Source organism: Melanotaenia boesemani, chromosome 12 (genome assembly GCF_017639745.1).
Source record: "Melanotaenia boesemani isolate fMelBoe1 chromosome 12, fMelBoe1.pri, whole genome shotgun sequence".
Lineage (NCBI taxonomy): Eukaryota > Metazoa > Chordata > Actinopteri > Atheriniformes > Melanotaeniidae > Melanotaenia > Melanotaenia boesemani.
In genome coordinates, this window is record NC_055693.1 from 32,860,992 (window position 1) to 32,887,955 (window position 26,964).

The following is a 26,964-nucleotide window of genomic DNA, read 5'->3' on the forward strand; positions in this document are numbered from 1 at the left end:
TACAACAGACTCCTTGCCATCTGAATGCTGAAATAGACAACATACTGCAAATATGCAACAAAATGTGGTAGTTTCTTTTAAGTCTTCATTCACATATGAACATTATTACTCCATGTTATTATTCATTTAACAAAAATTAAGTATGTTAAAAACAAAACATTTCTTTTCTGCTTCCACAGTGAAAAGGCACAGTAGCAGCCAGACGCTATCCATCACATGCACAGATTAAATGACCATCATCAGTGTGAGCTCCTCTAGAAAATAAAAAGTTTAGTCAGTTTGCTACTCTGCAGCAGTCAGGTGTTAGTTAACATAAAGCCAAGAAGAAGAAAAACATTAGAAATTATCTTAGAGTCTGTGGTTATGAACTTATGAATAATTATAGTCAAAGATTCTAGAGCGGAGCTTTAACCGTGGACTTTCATATGCAACGAATATACACACGCACAAGGTATTTATGTTAAATCAATATTTAGGCTACTAAAACTAAAACTCAGCATACAGAATGACAACATGATTATATATATATATATATATATAGATAGATAGATAGATAGATAGATAGATAGATAGATAGATAGATAGATAGATAGATAGATAGATAGATAGATAGATAGATAGATAGATAGATAGATATACACTACTGGTCAAAAGTTTGGGGTCACTTAGAAATGGTGTGATTTTTTAAATAAAAAGCAGCATTTTCTTCAATTAATATAACATGAAATTAACCAGAAATACAGTCTAGATATTGTTAATGTGGTAAATGACTGTTATTGCTGGAAACAGGTGTTTTTTTTTATTGGAATATCTACACAGGTGTACAGAGACCTATTTTCCGCAACCATCACTCCTGTGTTCCAGTGGCACATTCTGTTAGCTAATCCAAATTTATCATGTTAAAAGGCTAATTGATCATTTGAAAAGCCTTGTGCAATCATGTTAGAACAGCTGAAAACTGTTGTACTGATTAAAGAGGCAAAAAGAAAATTGGTCTTCCTTTGGCTAGTTCAGTATCTGGAGCTTCAGCATTTGTGTGTTCAATTATAGTCTCAAAATGGCCAGAAGAAAAGAACTTTCTACTGAAACTCGTCAGTCTATTCTTGTTCTGAGAAATGAAGGCTATTCCATGAGAGAAATAGCCAAGAAACTCAAGATATCCTACAATGGTGAGTACTACTCCCTTCAAAGAACAGCAAAAACTGGTTCTAACCACAATAGGAGGAGAAGTTGGAGGCCCCGGTGCACAACTGAGCAAGAGGACAAGTACATCAGAGTCTCTAGTTTGAGAAACAGATGCCTGACAGGTCCTCAACTGGCAGCTTCATTAAATGGTACCCGCAAAACACCAGTCTCTACGTCAACAGTGAAGAGGTGACTCCAGGATGCTGGCCTTCTAGGCAGAGTAGCAAAGAAAAAGCCATATCTGAGACTAGCCAACAAAAGGAAACGCTTAAGATGGGCAAAGGAACACAAACACTGGACAGAGGAAGACTGGAGAAAGGTCTTATGGACAGATGAATCTAAGTTAGAGGTGTTTGGATCACAAAGAAGAACATTTGTGAGACGCAGAACAAATAAAAAGATGCTGGAGCAGTGCCATCTGTCAAGCATGGTGGAGGAAACGTGGTGGTCTGGGGATGCTTTGGTGCTGGTGAAGTGGGAGATTTGTACAGGGTAAAATGGATACTGAATAAGGATGGCTATCACTCCAATTTGCAATGCCATGCCATACCCTGTGGACAGCGCTTGACTGGAGCCAATTTTGTCCTACAACAAAACAATGACCCAAAGCAGAGCTCTAAACTATGCAAGAACTATTTAGGGAAGAAGCAGTTAGTTGGTATTCTCTCTATAATGTAGTGGCCAGCAGAGTCACCAGATCTCAACCCTATCAATCAATCAATCAATCTTTATTTATATAGCACTTTTCATACAAGAATGCAGCACAAAGTGCTTTCCATGGTTAAAACAACCCCCCTCCCCCACCCCCACAGATAACCCCCTCCCTCCCCTTATAATATAAACAGAATAAAAGCATAAAATAAATAAAAATGGGTTAACATAGAAAAATAAATAGGCTAGGGGAATAAAATAAATAAAAATAAAATGAATAAATATTAAGTAAAAGCTAAATTAAAAAGGTGGGTCTTGAGCCTGCTCTTAAAAACATTAACATTCTCTGCAGCCCTGAGCTCCTCCGGCAGGCTGTTCCAGAGACGAGGACCATACCACTGGAAAGCTGCCTCTCCATGAGTATGTGTCCTGACTTTAGGTACAGTCAAGAGGCCAGTACCGGAAGACCTCAGGGGCCGCGAGGGTTCATAAGGTAAAAGCAAATCTGAAAGATAAGAAGGCCCAAGACCATTAAGACATTTAAAAACCAATAAGAGAACCTTAAAATTGATCCTGAAACACACGGGGAGCCAATGCAGTGATTCTAAAACCGGTGTAATGTGGGCCCGCCCTCTGGTCTTCGTCAGCACACGAGCAGCTGAGTTCTGTAGGAGTTGTAGAGGTGCAATACTCTTTTTGGGAAGACCAGAGAGCAGGGCATTACAGTAGTCAATACGACTGGTGATAAAAGCATGCATCAGCATCTCCGTGTTGGCCCGAGAGAGAATGGGACGGACTCTGGCTATGTTTTTTAGGTGATAAAATCCTATTTTAGTAATATGTTTAATATGTGGAATAAAACCAAGCTCAGAGTCAAAAATAACGCCCAGGTTTTTTACTTGTGATGATGGGTTTAATGCGGATGCCTGTAATTTAGCTAAGAGTTTCTCTCTCTGAGCCTCAGGACCAATGACTAAAACTTCAGTTTTGTCCTGGTTAAGCTGTAAAAAGTTTTCTGCCATCCAGGATTTCATATCTAAAATACAGTTGAAAAGGGCATCCATTGGTCTCGTGTCATCAGGAGACATGGAGATGTACAACTGAGTATCATCAGCATAACTATGGAAGTTTACTCCATGCCTCCTGATGACACTGCCAAGAGGGAGCATATACAAATTAAAAAGAACAGGGCCTAAAACTGACCCTTGAGGCACACCACATGTCATTTTATGGATCTTAGAGGAGCATGTATCCAAACTTACCATGTAAGTTCTGTCTGTGAGATAGGAAGTGAACCAGTTGTGAACAGCACCAGAGAGGCCCACCGGGTGTTTCAGTCTGTTTAAAAGAATAGTGTGGTCTACTGTGTCAAAGGCTGCGCTGAGATCCAGTAGCACCAAGACTGAGAGGTTCTGTGAGTCACAGTTAATCCTAAAATCATTTAAAACTTTCAGGAGAGCAGTCTCTGTGCTGTGGTTCACCCTAAATCCAGACTGATATATCTCAAGGATATTTCTACTATTTAAAAAATCATTAAGCTGAATAAAAACCAGTTTTTCTAAAATTTTACTTAAAAATGGTAAGTTGGATACAGGTCCATAGTTATTAAAATCATTACAATCCAAATTGCTCTTCTTCAGAAGAGGCATCACCATAGCCGTTTTAAAGGCTGCAGGGAAGACGCCCATCTGAAGAGAGCAATTTATCATGCATAAAAGCTCGTCTTTAAAAAATCCATAAAATGATTTAAAGAGTGAAGTGGGAATTGGGTCTAAAAGACATGTGGTGGGTTTTACTGTGGAGAAAACTTTATCAAGGATCTCAGCATTAACCAGGACAAAACTGTCCAGTGTTTCCTCAGGTAAAACCAAGCACTCAGATGTGTTCGTGTTCTGGTTGCATAAAATACCACATCTGATGGCACTGATTTTACCTCTGAAGTGGTCTGCAAACTGCTCACAGAGAGTCTGTTGGGGTTCGCTGGGAGCTGTTAAAATCAGGGTTACATAGGTGATCGATGGTGTAAAAAAGAACCTTGGGATTATTTTTATTGTTACTGATTATTTTTGCGAAGTACATGTTTCTTGAGTTCCTTAGTGCGTTATTGTAAATTTTAAGTTGCTCACAAAATATCTGATGATTTATTGTCATTTTATTTTTCCTCCATCTCCTTTCTGCCGCCCTGCAATTTCTTTTGAGTTTTTTAACCTCCTCATTCCTCCAGGGAGATATAAGTTTTGGGTAAATCTTTTTTGTAGTGAGTGGAGCGACAGAGTCGAGGCTTGTCTTCAGTTTACTGTTAAAATGTTCAACAATAAAATCACAGGGTGCAGGTAAAATCACAGGAGGACATTTATCTAAAACCTTGATAAAATTTGCAGCCACTTCAGAGGTTAGATAGCGCTTCCTCACAGTTCGCACCGAGGTCTCCCGCTGAATAAAACTGGTGATGTTAAAAAACACACAGTAGTGGTCAGAGACAGCCAAGTCAACAACAGAGGACACACTGGCAGAAAGGCCATAGGTAATGACCAAGTCCAGTGTGTGTCCTCTGTTGTGAGTCGGCTGTGTGACATGTTGCGTAAAATCCATATAGTTAAGAATGTTTAAAAATTCTTTTGAAACAGAGTCTAAAGGATTATTTATGTGCAGGTTAAAATCACCGGTTAAAATTATCATGTTGTACGTTGTGTGTATGATTGATAAAAATTCTGAAAACTCATTAATAAAAGCAGCACATTTTTGGGGTGGTCTATAAACGGTGACACATAAAACTGGAGGGCTGCTAAAAACAATGGCGTGATATTCAAAAGTGGTAAAATTATCAAATAAAATCTGTTTGGTGGTGAGAGTGTTATTGGTTAAAGATGCTGTGCCACCTCCTTTCCTACCAGTTCTTATAGAAAAAGAATAGTTAAAATTTGGCGGGGAGGCCTCAGCTAGAACAACAGGTGCATCCATACCCAACCATGTTTCAGTTAAAAACAAACAGTCTAGTTTGTTGTCTAAAATCAGCTCATTGACAATAAAAGACTTATTTAACAGAGAGCGTATATTTAAAAGTGCCATGTTGAGTGTGACTGGTGACATTTGAACTGAAAAGGCAGGTACTGGTTGACATTTTGGAAGAGGCCTGAGATTATTGATGTTTACAGTATGATATGGTTTGTGGTGGTGTGGTTGCTCTCTGAATGTGATAATGACATGAATTGATGAACTGTGTGGAGGAATGTTAGGTCCAAGTCCAGTATTGTGAACTTTGCTGTTAAAAGTGGAACTGAGTAAGTAGGAGCTGGGACCAGGGGGGCATCAATCCGTGACGGACAGGTCAGCAGGTGCAGTGGGTTTGGTGTGATGAGTGAGCTGGGTGCGGTGGTGCTGTACACCAAATGCCAAATTGGCGGACAGAAGACGGCAGCCCCGCGTGTTGAGGTGGAGCCCGTCAGCCCCAAAAAGATGCCTCCGCTCCCAGAAAGCATCAAAGTTGTTAATAAAACCCAGGCTGTGGGAACTACAGGCGGAGGAGAGCCAGGTGTTGAGGCTGAGCAACCTGCTGAAGCAGCCTATCCCTCTGCCGCAAGTGGGGGTGGGGCCAGAAATAAAAACATTTACCTGATATTGTCCAAGCAACGTGAAAAGATGAAGGAAATCCAGCTTTAACAGCTCGGACTGCTGTTTACGGATATCGTTGGTGCCGACGTGGATTATGATCCTGTTGGCCTGCGGCTGGGACCTCAGGATGCCTGGGATTCTGTCGGCGATGTCCATAACAGTGGCTCCCGGGAACGACAGGGTGAGCGCCCCCCTCATCCGCACATTCCTCACGATGGAATCCCCGATAATGAGCGTGGAGTGAGGAGGATCCGCCGGGGGACAAGGGGGGCCGGTGGTTCGCCCACCCATGACATCCACATCGAGGCGCCGGTGGTGTGATCTGGACGGCGATGAAACAGCCGAATCGCGGGGGCGGTTGTCCGGCAGGTGGGAGCTGGTCCGCGGCTGCTCCATGGGCCTGCTTCTCCGTGGAGCCGGAGTAAAGTGCAGCTCCCTGCGGCGAGTTCTGACAGCAGCGTGGGACTGCCCGTCGCGGCTCCGGGAGCAGGATGGTAGCGACCCCGGTGACACAGCAGGATGGCAAGGGCCAGCGGCCAGAGGAGGAAAATCCACAAGATCCAGGACGTTGAACTTGTTCTCCAGGGGTACGCCGTCAGTGAGGGGAGAGCATGAAAGACGGCTCGCCCGGTCCCTTCTGCAGCCGTTGCGGGTCCCGACCTCGGTCCACGGTTCCGGCTGGAGTGGAGTGGAGCTGACCGGAACTCTGGGTCTAGCGCCAAGTTGGAACCAGCGGTTCTCACCAATGACAGGAGCACCAGCAACGCAGGCATCTGCTGTGTTTGTGTGCCTGGATGAACTATTGGTGGGAGCCCGGGACACATCACCTGGATAGGGCGCTGTGTCGGCTAGCTGAGCACTGGTAGCCGCGGCTTTAGTTTGGCCGAGGAGGATTGTATTCAGTTCGTGTTCAGCCTCCTGGATCTGGTAAAGAGTGGAAATTCTCTGTTCCAGCTCGATCACCTTCTGGCTCAGGTTGATGCAGCTTTCACAACTGGATGTCGAGGTAAGTGGAGCCATGACTCACCGGTAACCAGGAAGCTGCCCTGTTGTGTGCTCCTATTGAGCTGCTGTGGGAACAACTTGACCGCACGGTGCATAAGAAGTGTACATCAAGCCAATCTGACTTGTGGGAGGTCCTTCAGGAAGCATGGGGTGAAATTTCCTCAGATTACCTCGACAAATTGACAGCTAGAATACCAAAGGTCTGCAAGGCTGTAATTGCTGCAAATGGAGGATTCTTTTATGAAAGCTAAGTTTGAAGGACAAAATGATTATTTTAAGTACAAATCATTATTGTCAATGTTTTGACTATATTTTCTATTGATTTTGCAACCCATTTATTTAATAAAATGTGAGTTTTCATTGAAAAAACATGACATTTTTGGGTGACCCCAAACTTTTGAGCGGTAGTGTATACATATATATATATATATATATATATATATATATAGTTTAAACATGTAATAATTCAAATAATTTTATATTAGTAATATTTATATTCTATAAATATAATATATATTTATATATTATATTATAACGCATTTTAATACATTTATAACTAGAGGGAACTAGACTATTGAGATTTACACATGGAGGACAGACATAAAAACAGAGAGATGTGAGTGAAATAGTGGAATTGAATTTAACACTGAAAAGGCTCCGAGTTACACTGATATACAATTAAATCACCCAACTTAAGATTTCACTAGACAAATACACAGGGAGAGTGAGAAAGAATTTCAAACAAACTACACCTCAGTAATCTAAGTACAAACATGGCTTGAAAAGGATTGTTTTGTTGAGCTTCTGGTGCATGTTGTTTTTTCTGTAAGCTAAGTGTAGTCATTGACAATATTGTGCAGCCTTAGCTTAAACAACAGGGAACAACTAATGTCAGCAGCATATGGTGGTGACTATCTATACCATACTGTGTGCAGCCGATATGCTCCTCGAGCAAAAACTCATCCTCCAACCCGACCTTCATCTGTACAATGTACAGGACCTCCAGCAGTCTGATGGGCTGTGATTGGCTGGAACTTGCTGATGCTTGGCGAATGAGCTGCTCTGCTGCTCTGATGACCCTTATTGTGCTTTCTGATGGAGAACACACCTATGCTGCATGTTTAAGTCATTTATTTAAAGACAAAAGGTGCAATTTCAACATGTTCAAGTATCCAGAATTATAGCCACGTTAATAACTTTTGTAAGAAACCAAACCGTTTGTAATTCCGTCAAAATTTCAGCTAAATTAGAGTATTTGCATTTGTGCAGATCACTCACCTTCCCTCAGATACCACAGATCCTGCAAGATAGCAAACCTGTGACAAGATGGACACCGGGTGAGGACGTTCGAAAACTATGCCATAAAGCATCTATCCTTTATTGGAGATATCTCTGTACGAAACAAAAAGAAGCAGTTTGTTTACTTCCAGTAGACATAAATACGTCATGTCTGCCCCCTGTCCAATCAGAGCCCTTCCCAACCCCCAGATCGTAATTGAATAAAAGCAATTAAAACGTATTTTCCATAGCTGTGTCCCAATTCTGAATTCGGACACACCACATGTCAGCCTTTGGCATAGCCATTGCTAATCATTCCAGGCAGAATTAGAATGCCATTTCCAAACTGTTCATTCAACCGTGACATAAGTGGTAAAAACTGTTAGATAAGCAGGAATTAACTTTAATTTTAGCAATAGGCTGATAATATAGTGTCTGTATTGTATTAATTATTGTTTCATGTAGGCCAAATCTATTTAAGACTCAATAGAGAAAACTCCAATTCACTGGGCCAAATGCTTTTTCTGCATCCATACTGATTATCAGCGCTGTTATTTGATGCTTTTGAACATGGTTAATGAAATGCAAAGTCCGTCATACATTATCTTGCGTTTGGCGCCCTTGGAAAAGCCTGTCTGGTCGTTGTGTATCAAACTGGTTAAGAACTTCTCTGATCGTCTTACAATGATGGAAGTAAACAGCCTGTAGTCTATATTTAACACTATATGATCCACTAACTATTAATTTGATGTTGTGGTTTATTTATTTTCTGTTCAGTTTTGAATACATTCTGTTATTTGTTGACTGAAACTGACAATGTTGAGAACTGACATATTTAAACTGCCAAGACTTTAGTTTTATTAGCTTTTCTTATGACATCTAGTTCTGTTTCTCCTGGTTTCAAAGCCATTCATAACCCCACCACTCCATATTTTTCTGTCCTCATTCACATTATGACCCCAGTCTGCTCCCTCAGATCTGCCTCCTCCATCCATCTTACTGTCCTCTACCTGCCTCAGCACCATGGAGAGGAAGGCCTTCAGCTGTTCCACCCACCAGCTGGAAATCTCACCACCAGACATCCCTAACATTGATACTTTCACATTATGTTCAAATCCAGACTCAAAACCCACTCGTTTAAGAGTACCTGCTTATCGTAACCATATTGATAATTGACTCCTGTCTTTTTTTATTTACTCAGTTATAGTGACAGACCCAACATTTTGACACAAGGAATACATTCTCTGAGGTCCCCAGATGTCCGTAGACACTAGAAACATGAAGATAAACTGGATTATTGTGGAGCAATTCTTCATTTACTTTGGATCTTTTTTCAAGTCAAAAACAAAAGTTGACTCTGTTTAGCAGATCTGTGTTTGACTGTCACTTCATGTCAGTCGCATGTTCCTAGAAAAAATAACCTTACCAACAAGAGCACCTGTCTGCCTGACAGCATATGTGCAAATAGAAACAGGGAAAGTACCCAAAGTTGTATTTACTTTTTATTCTACTTTTTCTAAATAAAACCAACCTAAGATCGAATATAAAAAGAAAACATGATGTCCTGTGTGCTCCTCTCGTGATGATAGTTGAAGTTTGTCAGCTCGCTGCAAACAGGGAGGAGGTTGTATGTTAAATAAAAACCAGCCATCTCACTTCAAAAGAAACGGACCAGACTAGAAACATCTGAGTGAAAAAGACGTCGGCAATGTGGTGCTCGCATGCGTGAAATTCTCAACAGATTTGAACAGCTGGTGACTTTTTTTAACATCAGTATGTTACTCGTTACCAAACACAGCAGCCTCAAGTCAGATATTTATTACTTTTATATCTTTATTTTAAGAGACAGAAACTAGGGAGTTTATGTGTGTGTAGAGTGGGAGGCGGTTGTAACTGCTCTGTTTGTGCTCGTATGTGGATGCGACTGCGTGTGAGAAAGATAATGTTTTTAAATTGCTATGTTGCTTACTTTGGTGTGTGAAGACTTGTTTTACTTTAATATGCATACATTGTTTTTACCATGTAAAGTACTTTGTGTTGCCTTTGGCATGAAAAGAGCTAAAAAAAAGAAAAAAGCGCTAGCAATGAGAGGACAAACAATACAACCCATGTTGTCTTTAGGAAAAACAAAAGAAAAAAAAATGCAGCTCTTTATTTAGGATGTCTTAAAAAGATGTTGCAACTTGGTCTTACAGGGTAATGGGTGCATTCATGATGCAGCTAACCGGGCTCAAATGCACCTCCACACAAAATAAGGTCACGTCACATTCACGGACACAGCTCAGTAGCTGTGGAATCAAACCTGAACGTGGATACAGACTAAGCATCTTCAGCAAGGTGATCAGTTTCCCTCCAAGTTTTGTGATGACAGATGATGGCTGGCTGCTGTCATCGCTGATTCAAAACATGCCTCAACATGTGTTCACGTGCTTCTGTACAACATACGGACCCCCAGATACGGTAACACTTCTAAATATAGATGAAGACAACCTAAACCTGTGAAATCAACTCTGACCTCTTTATCTATAGGATGTAAACAACTTGTTTAGAGGCATCTGTGTAATTTTCTAACCAAAGTCAGTGACCTGTTTAAAATCTCAAACATCCAAATGGTAGCATGTGTGATTTCACACTTAATCACATCAAATATAACTATTAATTTAAAGCAACAATGAACAGGATGAACAAAACTAAAAGGGAAAAAATAAACACTTTATGCAGCAGTAAGCAGATGACAGCTTCACATAAATTATCCATTAATTTCAGTCTGATTTAGAAAGGATTGCTTCTATTATTTCAAAGGCATCAGCTTACTCAGTCATAACACTGCAGTCATACATGACCTCACCGTGATATTCTGCTGCAGTTCCACAAATGTATTAGGTATGCTTCAGTGTGGGCTCAACATGAAACCAAATCCTTTAAATCATATAAAGTAATTAAAAAACTCATTAGAAACAGAAAATATTTATTCAGCAGTCAAAACAGGAGATGTGTAGACTGAACACACACAGAGATGCATGCATGCCAAGACTGCCGGTACCTGGTGAAGCTTGTGTCAATGCAAACTACTGTAAGTCCTAAAACTGAGCAGGTGTGAGCTTGTTAGGCTGGAAACGGGGGGGAAAAAACAACAGCTAAATAATCAGTTTCACTTTTGAAATCAGAACCAAATTTACATCCTTTGGGGCTCAAGTAGGAAATTAACAAAATAGTAGCTGAACATAAATGTCCTGAAGAAGAGTCCCATAACCAGAAGCTGATGGATGTTTTTGGTACACCTTTATCAAGGTGGAGGAGCTATCCAAATGTGTCCTCTTCCTCAGTACCAGACAGGTCCAAACGGTTGGCAGTGGTTACGGGTGGATTATCAGTTCTCCAGGAAAGTCACGTAGTCGGTGAGTCTGGCCAACTGCTGCTCATTTGGAACCAGCGAGACGGGGGGAGGATCTATTGAGGAGGAAGACAGAGGTGGAGAAACTGAGTAAAAGGGAATTCCTTATTGTGTCAATATCCATTTTCTTATATCTCTGACACTCAGACCACACACAACACTGACACCTACCTGGCTTTTTGGGCATCACCATCCTGGTAGTGGGATCTGCCTGCCAACCTTGACTTACCACACCTTTGGAGAAAGGAAACACTCATCAGCAAACATACAGTGTCTGGCCAAACAGAAAGTCACCACCTGGATTTAACTAAGCAAATAGGTACGAGCCTCCTGCTGGATAACTACTGCATAGGTGAGTTTCTTTCAGTTGGCAGCAAGTAATAATAATAATGGATTACACTTAAATAGCTCTTCCAAGGCACCAAAAGTGCTTTACAATTTATCCATTATTCATTCATTCCTCATTCATACTTCGTGATGGTAAGCTACAGGTGTAGCTACAGTTGCCCTGGGGCAGGCTGATGGATGGCAGCCAATGCCCTCTGACCACCACCTAACATTCAGCCACATTCGTACACCAGCAAGGCCAACCCTGGAGGGTGAAGTGTCTTGTCCAAGGACACAACAACAGCGACAACTGAATCACCAACCTTCCATTTGTTGGACAACCCGCTCTATCACCTGAGCCACTACCACCTAAACCACTGCAAGTTATTTAACCCCAACTGATGCAACGAGTAGCTTCTCGTTTCTAAAACAACCAGGTTGAAAGACACATCCCGTGGTTGTAGAAAAGATGTTAGTCTGTTTAAGAAGGGTCAGATCATTGGCATTAAGCAGAGAAAACATCGAAGGAGATGTAGAAACTAAAACTGGGTTGACAACTGTCCAACACTATTAAAACTGGAAGGATAGTGGGGGAAAATCATCTTCAACGAAGAAATGTGGTCAGAAAAACATCTTGAATGATGGTGCTCAGCGTAGATATTCAGTGAGATCAAATTCAAGAAAAACAGCAGCAGAACTCGGCTACGTTTAATAATGAAAGTAAGAACATTTCCAATGTGAAGGGAACTTAAGGGATTGGGACTGTGTAGCTGTGTAGCCATATGAAAACCACTAATCAGTGACGCTAACTGGAGAAAAAGGCTTCAGTTTGCTAGTAGGCCTGTCGCGATAAGCAATAAGTCAATTAATTGCACAATAAGAAAAAAATGAGCGTGACAAGTTTGCAGGCTGCAATCATTTTTATTCGTTTTTTTTTTTTTTTCTTCTTACTTTACAGTAGACTGTGTATGACAACAGGTTTCAGTATGGAGTACCTCGACTGAACTCTCTCGTTTCTTGTGGAGTGATCTCTCTCGTGTCATACTTGACAGCAGCATGTTGCAGCACGAGACCGTGGTGAAGCACTAACCTGTGCAAACCAGTACGACCTGTGGAGGCAGTCAACGATCTGGGGTTGCTGCAGTTGGTCAGGTCTAGGTTCAGGTCTAGGTTCAGCAACATTATGTTTCCAAAGAATGAGGTCAGCTGACTACCTGAATATACTAGATGAGCAGGTTATTCCATCCCCGATGGCACAGTCATATTCCAGGATGAATATATCCAGGTTCATTGGAATCAAATTGTGAAAGAGTGGTTTGGGGAGCATATAATATCATTTTCATACATGAACTGGCCACCAGAGTCTAGACCTGAACCTCACTGAGAATCTTTTGGATGTGCTGGAAAAGGCTTTGATCAGTGGTCGAATGCTCCCATCATCAATATAAGAGCTTGCTGAAAAATTAATGCAACACTTGACATGAATAAATCTTGTGACATTGCAGAAGCTTATCAAAACAATGCTACAGCAAGTGTGTGCCGCATTCAAAGGTAAAGGTGGTCCGATAAAATATTAGATTGTGTGATTTTTTTTTTTTTTTTTTTTTTTGTGGCAACTGTTTTTTGATCAGGTAGCGTAAAAATGTCAATATAATGAGAATTAGGTGCACATCTCTTGGATGACTACATTATTATAACCTTACCTTTCACTGCCTCTTCTACGGAGTAGCCCACGAATGCAGCGAAATCTTCTGCTGTGATGGAAGTGTATGCCTGTGCCACTAGAGTGTACGCCCTTTGCCGTGTGCTCTCTGTGAAGACAATAACATGATGTGCATATGGAGTACATATGAGGTCAAATCTGTGCTTAGCTGCTATTTGAAGCTCTCACAGAACATGGGCAGCACCGATGTACTGACATCTTCTAGCAGCAGATGTTACTCATACATCTGATTGCAGTACTGATTAATCATTTCTCTTGTAAACAAAGCTGTAAATGAGCAACAGCACCAGAGGTTCATGCTGTGAAAACCAATTCATCAAGAGTGAAGCCAGCAGAGTGATCTGCACTACAATACTATTTTTAAGAGTACTGTGTGTTTTGTTTTTTTTAAACCAAATAACTACTGAATTGCTCAGCCTCAGATTTCCCATCAGAACAGATGGAAGAGATGGAGATTCCTGCTCTTTTCTCTCTGCCTTGCTTCTGCTCTGCATCCGCCGTTTGCTCTTTAGCTCACATGGGACTTGGCGAGTTATTTTGCCCATTAATTTCTCATCCTGCTGGTAAACAACTCCATTGCCATGGATTCATTTCATAACAGATCTTGAAAAGGGTCAAAGGAATAAGGAAAAATAATTCTAGCATTTGCTGCCACCTGGTGGTGTTTTCTAGATAGAATTTCATAATTATCATTATATATACATACACACACACACATAATATATATATATATATATATATATAAAAGTCTAGTTTCTTGCAGTGAAATGAAATTATCTGGGTTTATGATAAAGATGAATCTTGAGTGTTACTGGCAGCAAAATACTTTCACCAGACATGTTTATCAGCAGGCACTGGGTTTAGCTCCCAGCTGCCTCAGCTGCCCTATTTATCTAGCTAAGGTTGAGATTAGTGTGAGAGAGACAGGCCTCAAAGCAACACATGCTGGCATGTATCTGCTGCTGTCCCAGCAGCTATCACATAAATGCCTCAGGGTTATGGCCTTTGGTGTTTTATTGCCTAGCAACTGGTTATGTATACCAACAATAAGTCTCCCCGGTCAGCTTCAGCAGTTTGTGGGAGTAACTAAAACAAATGGGAAGAGAAGAGACAGCTGTGGAGTGGAAGGCCAGAGATTTGTCAGAAGCCTTTTCCTAGTCAGATGTCCAAGAAACTTCCTGTTCTCAATGTTATTGTACTGATCTAAAAAAAAGAAAAAACTGAAAGATTGATCTAATTGTGAGGTTTTTAGTTAAATGCTGGAGATTAAAGCTAAAATCCAGAGACAGCTCATTAATTTATGTGGATAAAATATGGTTATTTTTATCTTGTCTCTTCCTTAACCTTTCTCTAAAAAAGTGTTCCACCATGTAATAAAAATGGGCCATGGTGTGAGCATGGTCCTAATCCAGACAAGCAGGCTATTTTGAGGGTGCTTTTTGTCACTCAGTCCCTACTAAGACGTGTATTTCCATCATGGCCTCTTGGCCGATAGAAGATAACTTGCGTTGCAGCTGGACTGGCCATTCTTTGCTTGGCCCTCAGAATTTGGTAAGAGATGCTGAGTAAGACATTCGTGAGTGGGAGGATGGGAGTTTTATGGAGCAGAAACAGGACCTGGCCTGTCCTTGCATGTTGGTCTATTCCAGGGCCGCTATCATTTCTCACCCTCTCACGTCTTAAAAATAGCCCCAACTTTTCACCGGCAAAGGCAAAGCTCACAGGACACAGCAAGGGCTTGTATTTTTAAAACAGTCAATCGCCAAGTAAGATGAGCAACAGACGGGCTAAGATTTCAGGGGAAGCACACAAAAGACAATTGGCTGGATGTAACCTAAAAATAAAAATATGACAAAGCCATAGTTTCTCTCTTTAAATGAAGACTTGCTGTAACAAACTGATCTTTAACGTCATGCAACTTTATTCAATATATCGGTAAAGATAGATTTGATGAGAACATGTTATCAAGTTAAAGTGAAAAAGGAAACATTTACTCAAATGAAGAAAATGATGTGCAATCTTCAGATATTCTATATTTACATAACTGTGGAATCCACATTTCCATTTCACTGGCTTTTAAATACAAAAACAGTATCAAAAGAAGTTAAGAAAAGATATGACAAAGTTAAATATTGCACTGACATTGAGGGTGTCGTTGAAGCCCCCCTAACCTTACATCAAATTCTGTCCTTGTGATAAACTCCTACTAAAAATAAACAATAAAAAAAAAAAAAACCCTCAAATTAAAACCTCTAACTTTATAACCACTTTAGCTTTAATTACTATTCCTCTTCTTCATCTTCGGCATCCTCAAACTCATCATCACCACCTACTCCAAAGTCCATTTTTGACAGGATTGCTTCAGCATGCTCAGTAGCCAAAGTGAAGTGGTCCATCTTCTCGAAGCCTGGTTCTGGTCTGTCTTCTCCCAGCGCGGACTTGGCTGCATCTTTGGTCTGTGTGATGAGTCCTTTCGAAGTCATCAGGAACTCAGCAGCTCCGCTCTGTTCCAAAGCCCTCACGGCCGTATCCGTCAGCTCTGAACTAGCCTGCAGTCGTTCGCCGTACCGTTGAGCCAGGGCCCGCAGAGCCGCCACCTTTTCATCCTGCTCTTTTCCAATCTGCTCCAGTAGAATGGTCTTGCGTTCTTCGAGGATGGCATATAGCAGATCAAAGCGTTCGGCCAGCCCCTGCTTTGCACGCTGAGCGTTCTCCTGGACAGCACGACATGCATCCTCCATCTGGTTCAGCAAGGCCTGCAAACGGCCGTTGCTAGCCACTAGAGTATCGATGGCATTGCTCAGCTCACCTTTCTGGGCCTGGTAAATGCTTGATATGGGTGCTACCTCACAGTCTTTGTGCTGGCCAAACACTTTGCACATTGAGCAGGTGGGTACCTGGCAGGTCACACAATAGATGTTGATTCTCTCTTCCTCATGCTCTTGGCACATGGGCTCTTTGGATTCTTTAGGCTTCAGGGTGGTGTCAGTGTCTCCACTTTTACTACTTTCTTGCTGCTGTTTGTAAAGGTCGATAATATTTTCCACCAACAGGTTTCGCTGGAGGCCGTGAACGCCATGCCGGTCAAGAACAACCTCAAAGCGGCAGGTAGGGCACCGGAAGACGCCACCAGAGAAGCGGTACGGGTTGCGGGAGTCATAGAGGTCACTAGCACAACTGCGGCAAAGGTTGTGTTGGCAGGGCAGGATGACCACAGGCTTCGTGAACATGTCCAGGCAGATGGGGCAGCTCAGCTGCTTCTCAAGGCTGTCCATGGGGCTGGGGGGCCGAACCACAGATCCTGTCCTCTGGACGTCCATAGTTGAAAAGTCGTTAACCTAAACTAGTTTCCCCAATTCTTACAAATTGAAAATGACAGGTTTGTCCTTAAAACTAGCTCAGAGTCCAGGAACGTCTCCTCTGAGCCTGCAGTTAGCCAAAATGTTGATGTTCTATTCTGGTTGAGAGCTGGAAGCCCCGTCTTTTATACCAGCCCTTACAGCTAGTGACACCTGATCCCTTCCACCAACGAGAGCATGCATTCCTGCCTGCCTGCTGGACGGGATCTTTTCACAGAAATCCACCCCCCCCATCCAGCTCTTTTCTGCATGTGTCACATGTTCCAGTGGGGAGTGAGTCCCCTTGAACAGACAGAAGTGGTGGACTGATCAGAGACAAACATGGTCCATGTGACCGGTTCAGAGAAGCTCCAACTGAGAGAGGGGGCTCAGTCTTGTCAGTAAACAAGTACATGTCAACATTATGTTTTTCCCCATCACCTTTTTATTAGTTGTCATTTACATAACCTTTTATTTTATTAACCTTTTTATTACCTAACCTATTATGACAGAGGGACTTTATTGGTAGACTGAGCTCATATCTAAATATACTTGTCTTTTTCTTTTTATATATACACAATATGTTAACTTGCAAATCGGGCTCATGTGGTAACAGAATTTTTGTATAAACAGTTGAAAGAATATATCAGTTACTTTAAGAAGTTTACAGTTCTTTCTATCACAGCATCATGTAAAATGGCTTGTTCTAGTAGCTTTTATTTATTTATGTTAAACCACCTTAAATATCTCGTATTCATAATATCCACCATGTTGTACACAGTAATCAACAGTAATTACCCAACAGTCTTATGCAAGTGTTTTTCAGCATGAATAGCAGATAAACACGGAGAACTGTAAACATTGGGAGAAGCTATTCTTAAACTCTTGCACAACTACCACATGATACAGGGCTCTAAACTAACTTTTAGCCTTGGTTGCACTGGTGCACCTAACATTTTAATTCATTTTTAGTGTCGCTCTCAGAAGCTAATTTCAATACAATTTAATGATTGTCTTTGGATCATTACACAAACTTTGTTGGTTATTTAAATTATTGTGAACAATAATGAGGTTTAGAAAATGAACCTCCTGGCATCTTCCAGTCTCTTGAAATCTTTCAGTCTACCATCATCGTTTAGTCTACTGTCATCTTGTTTAGGTCGAGATTTTATGAAATATTAACTGATTATTACAACTAACATGATCATCTAATGTAAAAAAAAGTTAAGAAACACTTGCCAACGATGCATTTTACTTTGGGTGATGCTGCTGTAAGAACTTTTATCACTTATTTATTTATTTTTATCACACTTCAATGATAAAAGGAAACAGCTGTTTTTATCCAGATCATCAGTTTTATCAGAGTTTCTTCATCAATGTTGGCTGTTTGACTTCAGTCGTCACATCTGCTGGTTTTTTCCTTTTTATAATTAATTAAAAATGATCTAGAAATGATTTAGAAAATGGTAGAGATGATTTAAAACAGCATATGCTGCATTTACTGACCCTTGGACATCTGATGTTTACCCAAGGGAAGATCAGTTAACACTAAATATTTGTAAGCATTGGCTCTTTCTGCTGATACAATACAGTAAAAATGGGCAAATTTCAGGCATATAAAAACTCACGAATAGTGATTAATCATGATTAATTTGGAAGCTGTGATTAAGTAATTTTAAAGGCGTAATTAATCATTAATTTAAAAGCTATGATTAATCTGATTAAAAATGTTAATCATTTGACAACCCTAATTTTTTTTATATTTTCTTTCCTTGCATGTGTGTATCCCACATTCCCCCCCATCACCAGTTTTCACATGGTGACAGTTTTCCACCTCCTAATAACTAGAGTCTGATGTTGCTGATTCTCTGACAGCATGATGTAGCTGCTCTGAGTCCCTGACGTCACACGCAAGCACACACACATGCTGTGTCCATCACAGATGAACAGGCTGAATCTACCATCATTGTAGAAACTTCTGAGTTGTTTTACATCAACACCTTATGTATACTGCATCTTCTAGAGCTGCATAGTGTTGGAATTCTTCATTTTTTTAATAATCTGTTATCCACTGCAGTGGGGAGACTTGAACTGGGTTAGTTCAGGTGACGACATGCAGACGGGGAGCCACGGAGGTTTAACTCAGCTTTTCTGTTGCTTAGGCACGGTGAAAGCTTTTAGGTAATGAGGATAATAGATAACAATTACATATAAACTTCCACCATATTCCACATTTTACTACAACTCCAGCTTCTGCGATTCTCATCTGTGTCATTCTTCATTGTACCGGATAACATGCGCCGCTGTTCATTTTAAAACCAGCACACAACACAGTGTCGGGCTGTGGATCAGAGCTAAGAAGAGGTGAAGACCGACCCTTCTTTTAGCTGTTTATCACTGTGTTTTTCTTCTCTGAGCTCAGGTAAACAGGGAGTGAACATAGAATATGCTGACAGACATTCAGAGCTATAATTAAAGTCCTTCACCTAGATCTGAGAAAAGTTAAGTGCACCAAAAAAAAAAAAGTTATTCTCTCAACAAATTTGTGGTCGCATGTACAACCAAAATGTTCATACTCCAGAGCCCTGTGATACAGATGTCACAATAGTAAGACAGGGTTTTATCAGAAGGTAAATCTATAGAATATTTCTTTTGATAGAAAGCTATAAAAACCTTATCAAAAATTAAGAAGAATGAGTTTTATCTATTACAATACTTAAATCATACTGCTGGTAGCTACAGCATAAATCATCACTTCTAAATCCATGTAAATATTTTATTTACATCAATGGAGCAACAAAAAACTACGTTTTCGCCAACGCTTAATGTGTAAATTACATAAATATTACTGGGAAGTGCAAATCTGATGACATCCATAGCAACGTCACCATGCTGAGTGTTGGGTCAGATGGACGTTTTTTGTTGTTACCTCGAAGGGCCTCCATGACGGGAAGAATACTCTCTGACCACTGGTGAGCTGCGATGGCCGTGTAGATGCCTGGAAAGTCTCTCTGCCAAATGTGCTGGCCAACAGCCCAAACAGCTGCTAATTCAGGGTTCGCCTGTAACAAGGGACAAGCCTGTCTGAAGACTTCAGCATTCAACGGTAGACAAGGCAGAGATTTTCTTACAACCAGCACACCACATACCCACATACTTTGGCTAGTGAACTGTGGTGGTTAAAGTTTTAAGCCTTGAGACCAGCAACAGCTGTAGTGTTTTCCTTCCATCCATCTCTCTGAATAAAGCATCTAAGGAATGTCCTTGGGAAGTTGATAAAAATGGTTTGGCACATCATGTTTTCTGATCAGACTGGTGACCTCGTTCTTTTGTCATTTCAAAACAGACGAAAAGCAGAGAGACTAGCTGCTTAGCTCGAGCTCAAAAACTAAAGCAAACCAGTGAGAAATCTTTCAGCATTTAACAGGCAAATGATGTGACGTGCTCTCATTTCATTAATTCCCAGCTATAACATTAACTAGCCGAACAGAAATAAATTAGTCTGTCTTTTCTTGTCACTCATACAAGCAAAACCATTCAGTTTTATTTTTATTAAGCATTTAAACAAATGTATTTCTTTTAAATGTTTAAGTGAAAAAACCAGAAGCTAACATAACTTAACAAAAGGTACATAAAACAATATACTGCCAAAATCTGTGTCTTGTAAAGTGTATTTTAGGTGAGTTTTCAACATTATGGCAAAGCTGCAACTGAAAATTTACGGGACTACAAAAACATCAAGGGAACTTCTGTAAAGTGGAGAATGCATTGAGAATATGATTGTTTGGAATCATGAAGGATTATCGATCTTCAGATCATATTACAACGCAACTCAGAGCAGCATAACCTAAATGGAATTACAGTACATAATTTCTTAGTTCAGGTTCAGACTATTGTTATGCAGGGCACAGTTACCTGCGACATATGCATGTTCACAGTATCTCTTTACTCATGTTTAGAAACTTTACTTTGAATGGAAGTGTGGTTATGGAGAGGCAAAAGAATTGTACACTAGATATTACCTTAGCCAACTACTAACGTCCATCGGATTCCTCATTATCTACTGTTAATTTATTCGTCGCTGTTGATATGACCATTTGTTGTTAGACATCAGTAAATTATATTTAGTATAAAAAGTATGCATATTTGTGTTTGGTCGATTATTGCTCCCCTTCAATTATACTAAGCTGTGATGCATCGTTGGAAAGCCTGATTACAAGGAGGTAGGCGACTCTGGAATGGGCAAGACAACTAAACGTGTGGGTAATATTCTGTCAAATTTTTCCAAATCCTCAAAATATTCTCCTGTCCAGATGGACGACATCGACTCACATCCATCCATCAACAAATAAAAATGAGTTTGAGTCTGAAGTTTCATACATGTAACATAGCTACAGGCTTAATGAACAGGGTGTAACTCGTTCTTAAAATCAGCTCTGCTTAATCACGTATGTATGAACTCTGTAACATCTGACCTATTCGTTACAGCAGGGATATGACACATGATAATGACAAGATAGTCTTATTTAGACATCATGTGACAGCTACACTCAGCATGCAGCCACGTTGAATTTCAAAACTTAATCACAGACCAATTTTCCATAAACGATCAAAAGATAAAATACTGAAAATAATCCAATAAAATAAATACAAAATAAATTAAGAAATTTATTTTTTCAATGAGTATTTAATGACACTTATTTTATTTGTTTATTTTTTTAATTAACTTATTTGTTCTCTTTATAAATGTTTTATTTATTTATATACATTTGTTTAATTATAGCTTTTATTTTATAATGGTATTATTTTATTTTACAGTCCCATTTTTATTTTCTTCTTTTTATTTCAGGTTCTTCTATTTAAATGAAGTGGCGTGGTCGTCTGTCTGGGTTTGGCCACAGTGCTGCACTTGAAGAAGTGACGGAGTTCTCAAACCCGACTGTCCCGGCAAAGTGTTCCTCCCACTAGGCCCTGTTGGGTCCATTCCAGTGTCATATCAGGAATCCACTGGGCTCCTGAGGGACGTCTAAGTGTTTAGTGGGACAGTAAGGAGGTCACAGGTAAACTCAGACACACTTGACGAGGTGCGGCGGCGACGTCCACGACACTCGCAGCCTTTTTCCACCGGGTCCATGTTCGCTCCCGGTGTGAGTCGACATGCCGCGGAGGCTGGAACTGCGGCGCAGTCTGAGCACAACACACACAGACCCGGTGGAAATTGGCCATCAGTAAACTTTGCTGCAGCGTTGAAATGGAAAGTTCTCTAAATTTTCTGCAGGCGTTCACTGACGTTTCCCTGATCTGCATGCCCCTTGTTCCCGATCCACTACACCCCCAGCGCCTGCTGTTGCTGATCTAGGAGCATCATCTCCTCAGGAATTTAAGTAATTAGTTATTAATCCACGACTCTGAAGTGGATAAAAACAAGTGTAAATAACACTGAACACAGCAGGTAGTTATTAATGCAGATTGGTTATGTCAAAGTAGACTGGACAACACTGGTGAGATGATGAAAAATCTCCAGAGCAGAGCTGGAAGATGCCGCCAGAAACTGCACACTGTAAGTCAGAAAGTCTGCCTTGTCATGACCGTGGGTGCTTGATAATTATTAGTCCAATAAAATAATTGCCAGGGAACTGATAATATATTTTACTCCATATTTGTCCTTACAAATGAGGAAAACTTGACAGAAATAAACAGGAATATAAAACACTATTTTAACTGAGATCAGCAACTGGGGGAGGGCAGGTGGGCCTGGAAACAACGGTTACAGAGCTCCTTCATTTACATAAGAACCCGAAATAAAATGAGCAAAATAAAAATGGGACTGCAAAATAAAACCACCAGAATAAATTAAATACTATTATAAAATAAAAGTGATGGCTTAAGTCCGGCAATATTATTTAAACTCTATAAGTCAAAATAAATAACCAATAATTTAAATAAAAAAAATCTGATTATCAAGAGGAGAACCATGCAACAGAAAACAAATTAATTAATTAATCAGATTATCAAGAAGAGCCTTTTGCCCATTAAGCTCCCTTTGGTAAAGCAAATGTGTTCGGCACAACACAGTAGCCAGACCATCATTGTGCTATAACCATGCTGGACAGGACAAAAACAAAAAAAACATAAATACATATATATAAGTATATATATATATATATATAAATTTAAATAAGTTATGTGTTAAATCAAATATTAAATAAATTTAATTACTCAATAAGTGCCATTAAATAAATAATAAAAAATGTACATTTTATTAATTTATTTTGTATTTATTTTATGAGAAAATCATTTTAGCATTTATTTATTTATTTATTAATAAAATGGCTCTCCATACAAAAGACAATTTGGTGGATGAGTTTATTAACATAGTATAAAATCAGCAGGATAATTACACTATGTATTCATCTCTACTTCCTGTTACAGACTTACTGATTTTATTGCCTGAGAAATCCTCTTCCATAGATACCTGGCATTATTCCTGGTGAAACAAAATTAACAGAAGTTAACCAATTAAAAATGGAAAATTACAACAAACTCCAACAGTCTTTTGTGGCTAATATGTTTAAGTTAACATGTACTATTAGTAAATTAATCCCTTTGATCTATGTCAAAGTAGTCAATGTACTTATAATAAAACACTAGACAGTTGACTTACATGTCATTGTTGAGTAAATAGAGAGCCAGCAGCTGACCATAGACTTGAGGTGTAGCTATACCCCCTGGAGCCTGTAAAAGTTAATACATGAATATACTTGAAATTTGAAGCTAAATTAAGGTAAAACCTACTTAGACTGAGTATGAAAAATCGTAGCTATAGAGATGACAGACGTTTAGCTAGGTGAAGTTAGGTACATACCCTTTGAAAAACAAAGACCAGCCAGTCATTCTTCGTGACTTTAACATTATACGAACTCCTTTCTTGCATTAATACTATATTTAAATGCATTAATACTATATTTAAATAGATAACGATCAGTCCTGACGTTAATCTACCGACACTCAACTGGCATTCAATGCCTTAAAACATCAAGTACAACCATACGATATTAGCTGTAGCTACTTTAGCTCTTAACAGTGAGACTGTAGTTATTAAAACTTCCCCCTACAGTTTCCCCTATTAGCAGAAGTTAGCACTGAATAAAGCGGTAATGCTGGCTTGGTCATTTCCACATCCATATGGCATCATATGCACTTAACGTGCTCATTTACGATGAAAACATGCAAGTATTTTGTTCCTACAACAATACTTAGAAGCTTCTTAGCTAAACGCTAGCATAAAAGGCTGCTAAACTTACGAGCATCATTATTATCACACCCACATAGGAAGTCAGACTATATGACTTCAAGTTACTGAAATAAAAATAATACATTTCGAGATTTTCTACTCACCTCCAGTTCTTGAGTTTCGCATTGCTCTAATAATTTATCAAAATTTTCCTCCATGGTAACAGCAGTAGGCATGATGATGCCAAGCTGTTGTGTTAGACAATTCTTCTTCGGCTGTTTTGTTGCAGCTAATCTTCTTTTTCGGCTGTTTTGTTGCAGCTAATCTGCGGCAGACCATGAGGACTGCTGCCCTTCAGAGGCTGAACCATGAACTACAACTAACAGCAAAGCACAGTAGTGTGTCTGCAGACTCGGAGACCTGCAGATTCCGACCCATATATTTGGACACGCACTTCCAAACAAACCCCTAATGTTTTCGCGACAGTGTCATCTATTGGATGACTGTGAAACTGCAACTGCATTTCTGGAGCAGCGTCCTCCAGACCATAGACATAATAAAGAGTAGACGCCACTTTGACTGCGGCCGCATGTAGGAGCTGACGAGCCGTGTGGACGCCATTATGGACCTGTCTTGTATCAAGAAGTGTTTCCCCATCAGGATTTGTTACCCCTACCTAAAGGGCGGAGTCAGTGGCGCTTTCAGGGAAAGGCAGTTTTTTTAAATCAAAGTTTTTCAGTTACAAACAGAATAATTTTCGACAAGCTTACAAAGTCAAGTACAACAGATGCAAGAAATATACAAGAGATAGGGATAAAGTAAAAGAAAAAAAAATAAAAGAGAGGGAGAGGTGCTACGGATTTTTAAACATATGTAGATCTATCATTGTGTAGAGTCTCACGGCAGTCTTTCCTTTCAAGTGATTTATAAAGCAAAGTATTTGGGAATGGATTTCATAAATCTGTTCTTGTGTATAAAAAACTTTCCAAGCATAACTATAGAGCTGATCGACATATTGTGACAGTTATTTTTTAACAATAAAACCAAATAAAACATTTGCTCTTTTTAGAACAGGAACAGGCAGAAATTTAGATAAATAAATAATCCCAAAAGACATTGATGAAGATACAATCATAAAACAAGTGATCTGTGGTTTCAGTACGATTAAGACAGAATATACGATTACAGTGAAAACCAAAACAGCTTGACAGATGATGGATAAATTCTGTTGAGAATCTTAATATGAATTTCCTTGGCTTTTGGATTAATAGGAAAATTAAAGAAAAGGGATCTTAAATATGTTTTTTTTTTGGAAAAGAAACCAGAGAGTGAATTGCAATACGGATACAGTTCTTTATTTGTCTAACAGTGAGTTTACTTACTTTAGATTCAAACAAATCACTCCTTTGTTTCAAAAGCGAAGGAAGACTTGGAGATGCACCAGTTTGATACAGATAAGATATCATTATTATTATTATTATTATTATCTGTTTATGTGCAGCATTAAGAACTTTTTTTTTGTACTGAGGTTTGTCTATGATTTAAAATTTAGCACCAAAATCCTCAAATGAGAGCAGGTTGCCATTACAGTCTAGTAGATGTAAAATAGACCAAATGCCTTTTTCTAACCAGGTTTGCATACATGGAGATTTACGGTTATATAAAATATATCTGCAGTTCCCTGTTGGAATGTCGTGGGGACTAAAGTTAGTGGTGCAGCTGAGATTGTGCATTTTATTTCAGTCAGGTTTAATATTGGACATGAGCTCATAGTCTAATCTAGATTTAATTGTTCCATCTGGTTTAAACCAAGTAAACATTTGAGTGTCTGGGTTTAGATAGAGCCAAACATCTGTCAGTGCGAGTTACAGAATTGTACCAAAACTGTATTATAATAATGATCTTGAAATCTAATCTATTACCACATTAAGATCTCCTCCAATGAAGATATAGTTTACACAGATTTTAGATAAGTCTCTTATAGTAGTAGTTAGTTCTGTTAGAAGTTTTTTGTTCTGGTTCTGAGAAATCTGTCACTCATTTGAAAAACACAAATTATCCAGTGACCCAGAGGTATCCCTCTTTGTGGCTTTTATTTTCCCAGGAAAGTTAGTCAGGAGTATGGCAACCCCTGCTGAACCGTGGCTAAAAATTATTTTGTCTCCAGCCTGATTTGACCAAAATTTCTCACCCGTCTCATTGCGGTGAGCTTCGTGAATAAGATAACCATGTGCTTTTTCATTTTTTAAGTACAAAAATGTAGCTTTTCTTTTTATAGAATCTCTTAAAGCCCTGGCGTTAAGTGTTGCAAAAGAGAAATTAGAGTTAAGTAAAGACATGACAAATTAACAAGAAAAATGAATTAAATAACTTAAAAGAGATGAAAGGCTGTTAAATGTTAGTTGTATTGAAGAGTTGATAAGACCCTGAGTAAATTGGTGGAATATGTTCAACATCAGATATCAAATTTATTTTATTAACACGTCCCTTAGAGAACAGCTTAGGCCGCTTCACCTAATGAACTTAAAGGAGAATAACAAACTGCCTTTGAACTGAACCTCTATTCATAAGCAGAGGCTGCAACATGAGTGCAAAGATATATTAAATAATCTTAACCAGCTGTATAAAATTTACACAGCTACTACTTCCTCATTAATTTTAAACGTCTTTTTCTGGCTGCTTTGTGTATTTTGCACTTAAAATGTTGAATGTAGCCGGAGTTGCCTAAGTGGTCGGATATTTAAGATATCAGAGTATTAAACATTCTTAGGTGTCAATAAAACCCTTATGGCCCCTAGTAGATGCTCTTCCCTGCTGCACGGGCTCGCTCCCCTTTTCCTCCACTTATCCTCTTTTCCCAAGTGGATGAGCACCGTCAACAACTTTTCCATGGTAGAGGCCCACTGTGGTGCAATCTCTGAAAGAATGCTTATAATTTCATGACAGATCTGTTCATTTTCCTTTTCTTTAATACCTTGTATGTTAAGGTATCAGCGCCGCTTGTATCTTTCCAGCTCCGTGACTCTTTAAGGCCCGATATTATAAATCTTAGGAGATTTTTTATCTGGTCGAGACCTCACATGTGAAGATAAAAAAAAATCAGTTTTGATTGTATTGTGTGTGGTGGCTCCGAAAAAGTAATCACAGAACAACACACACATAATGATGCTGTCCCACAATTGATCTACAATCTAGTCCTCCGAGCCGGACAAACGTC

At 39.6% G+C, this 26,964-nt stretch overlaps 2 protein-coding genes across 2 annotated transcripts; both read right to left on the minus strand.

Annotated features, from left to right (window-relative positions):
• Positions 1 to 10,682: 10,682 nt before the first annotated feature.
• Positions 10,683 to 24,065, minus strand: cops8 (COP9 signalosome subunit 8). The gene is made up of 7 exons (XM_042001800.1): positions 23,912 to 24,065; positions 23,178 to 23,248; positions 22,952 to 23,000; positions 19,443 to 19,575; positions 13,156 to 13,263; positions 11,297 to 11,359; positions 10,683 to 11,181 (listed from the first exon to the last, which is right to left on the minus strand). Exons 1-7 carry the CDS (start codon positions 23,981 to 23,983, stop codon positions 11,102 to 11,104), a joined length of 576 nt encoding a protein of 191 aa, XP_041857734.1. The 5' UTR covers positions 23,984 to 24,065; the 3' UTR covers positions 10,683 to 11,101.
• trim63b (tripartite motif containing 63b) lies at positions 15,079 to 17,736 on the minus strand. The gene has a single exon (XM_042001799.1). The coding sequence runs from the start codon at positions 16,493 to 16,495 to the stop codon at positions 15,458 to 15,460; it is 1,038 nt and encodes a 345-aa protein (XP_041857733.1). The 5' UTR covers positions 16,496 to 17,736; the 3' UTR covers positions 15,079 to 15,457.
• Positions 24,066 to 26,964: the final 2,899 nt, after the last annotated feature.

Excerpts from the sequence above, each read along its gene's own strand:
- cops8 (XM_042001800.1), bottom strand. The coding sequence starts at position 23,983 with ATGCCTACTGCTGTTACCATGGAGGAAAATTTTGATAAATTATTAGAG. Across the intron at positions 23,249-23,911 it reads GCGAAACTCAAGAACTGGAG|GCTCCAGGGGGTATAGCTAC; the intron begins GTGAGTAGAAAA and ends TAACTTTTACAG. Across the intron at positions 13,264-19,442 it reads CGTCATGGAGGCCCTTCGAG|AGAGCACACGGCAAAGGGCG; the intron begins GTAACAACAAAA and ends TTGTCTTCACAG.
- trim63b (XM_042001799.1), bottom strand. The coding sequence starts at position 16,495 with ATGGACGTCCAGAGGACAGGATCTGTGGTTCGGCCCCCCAGCCCCATG.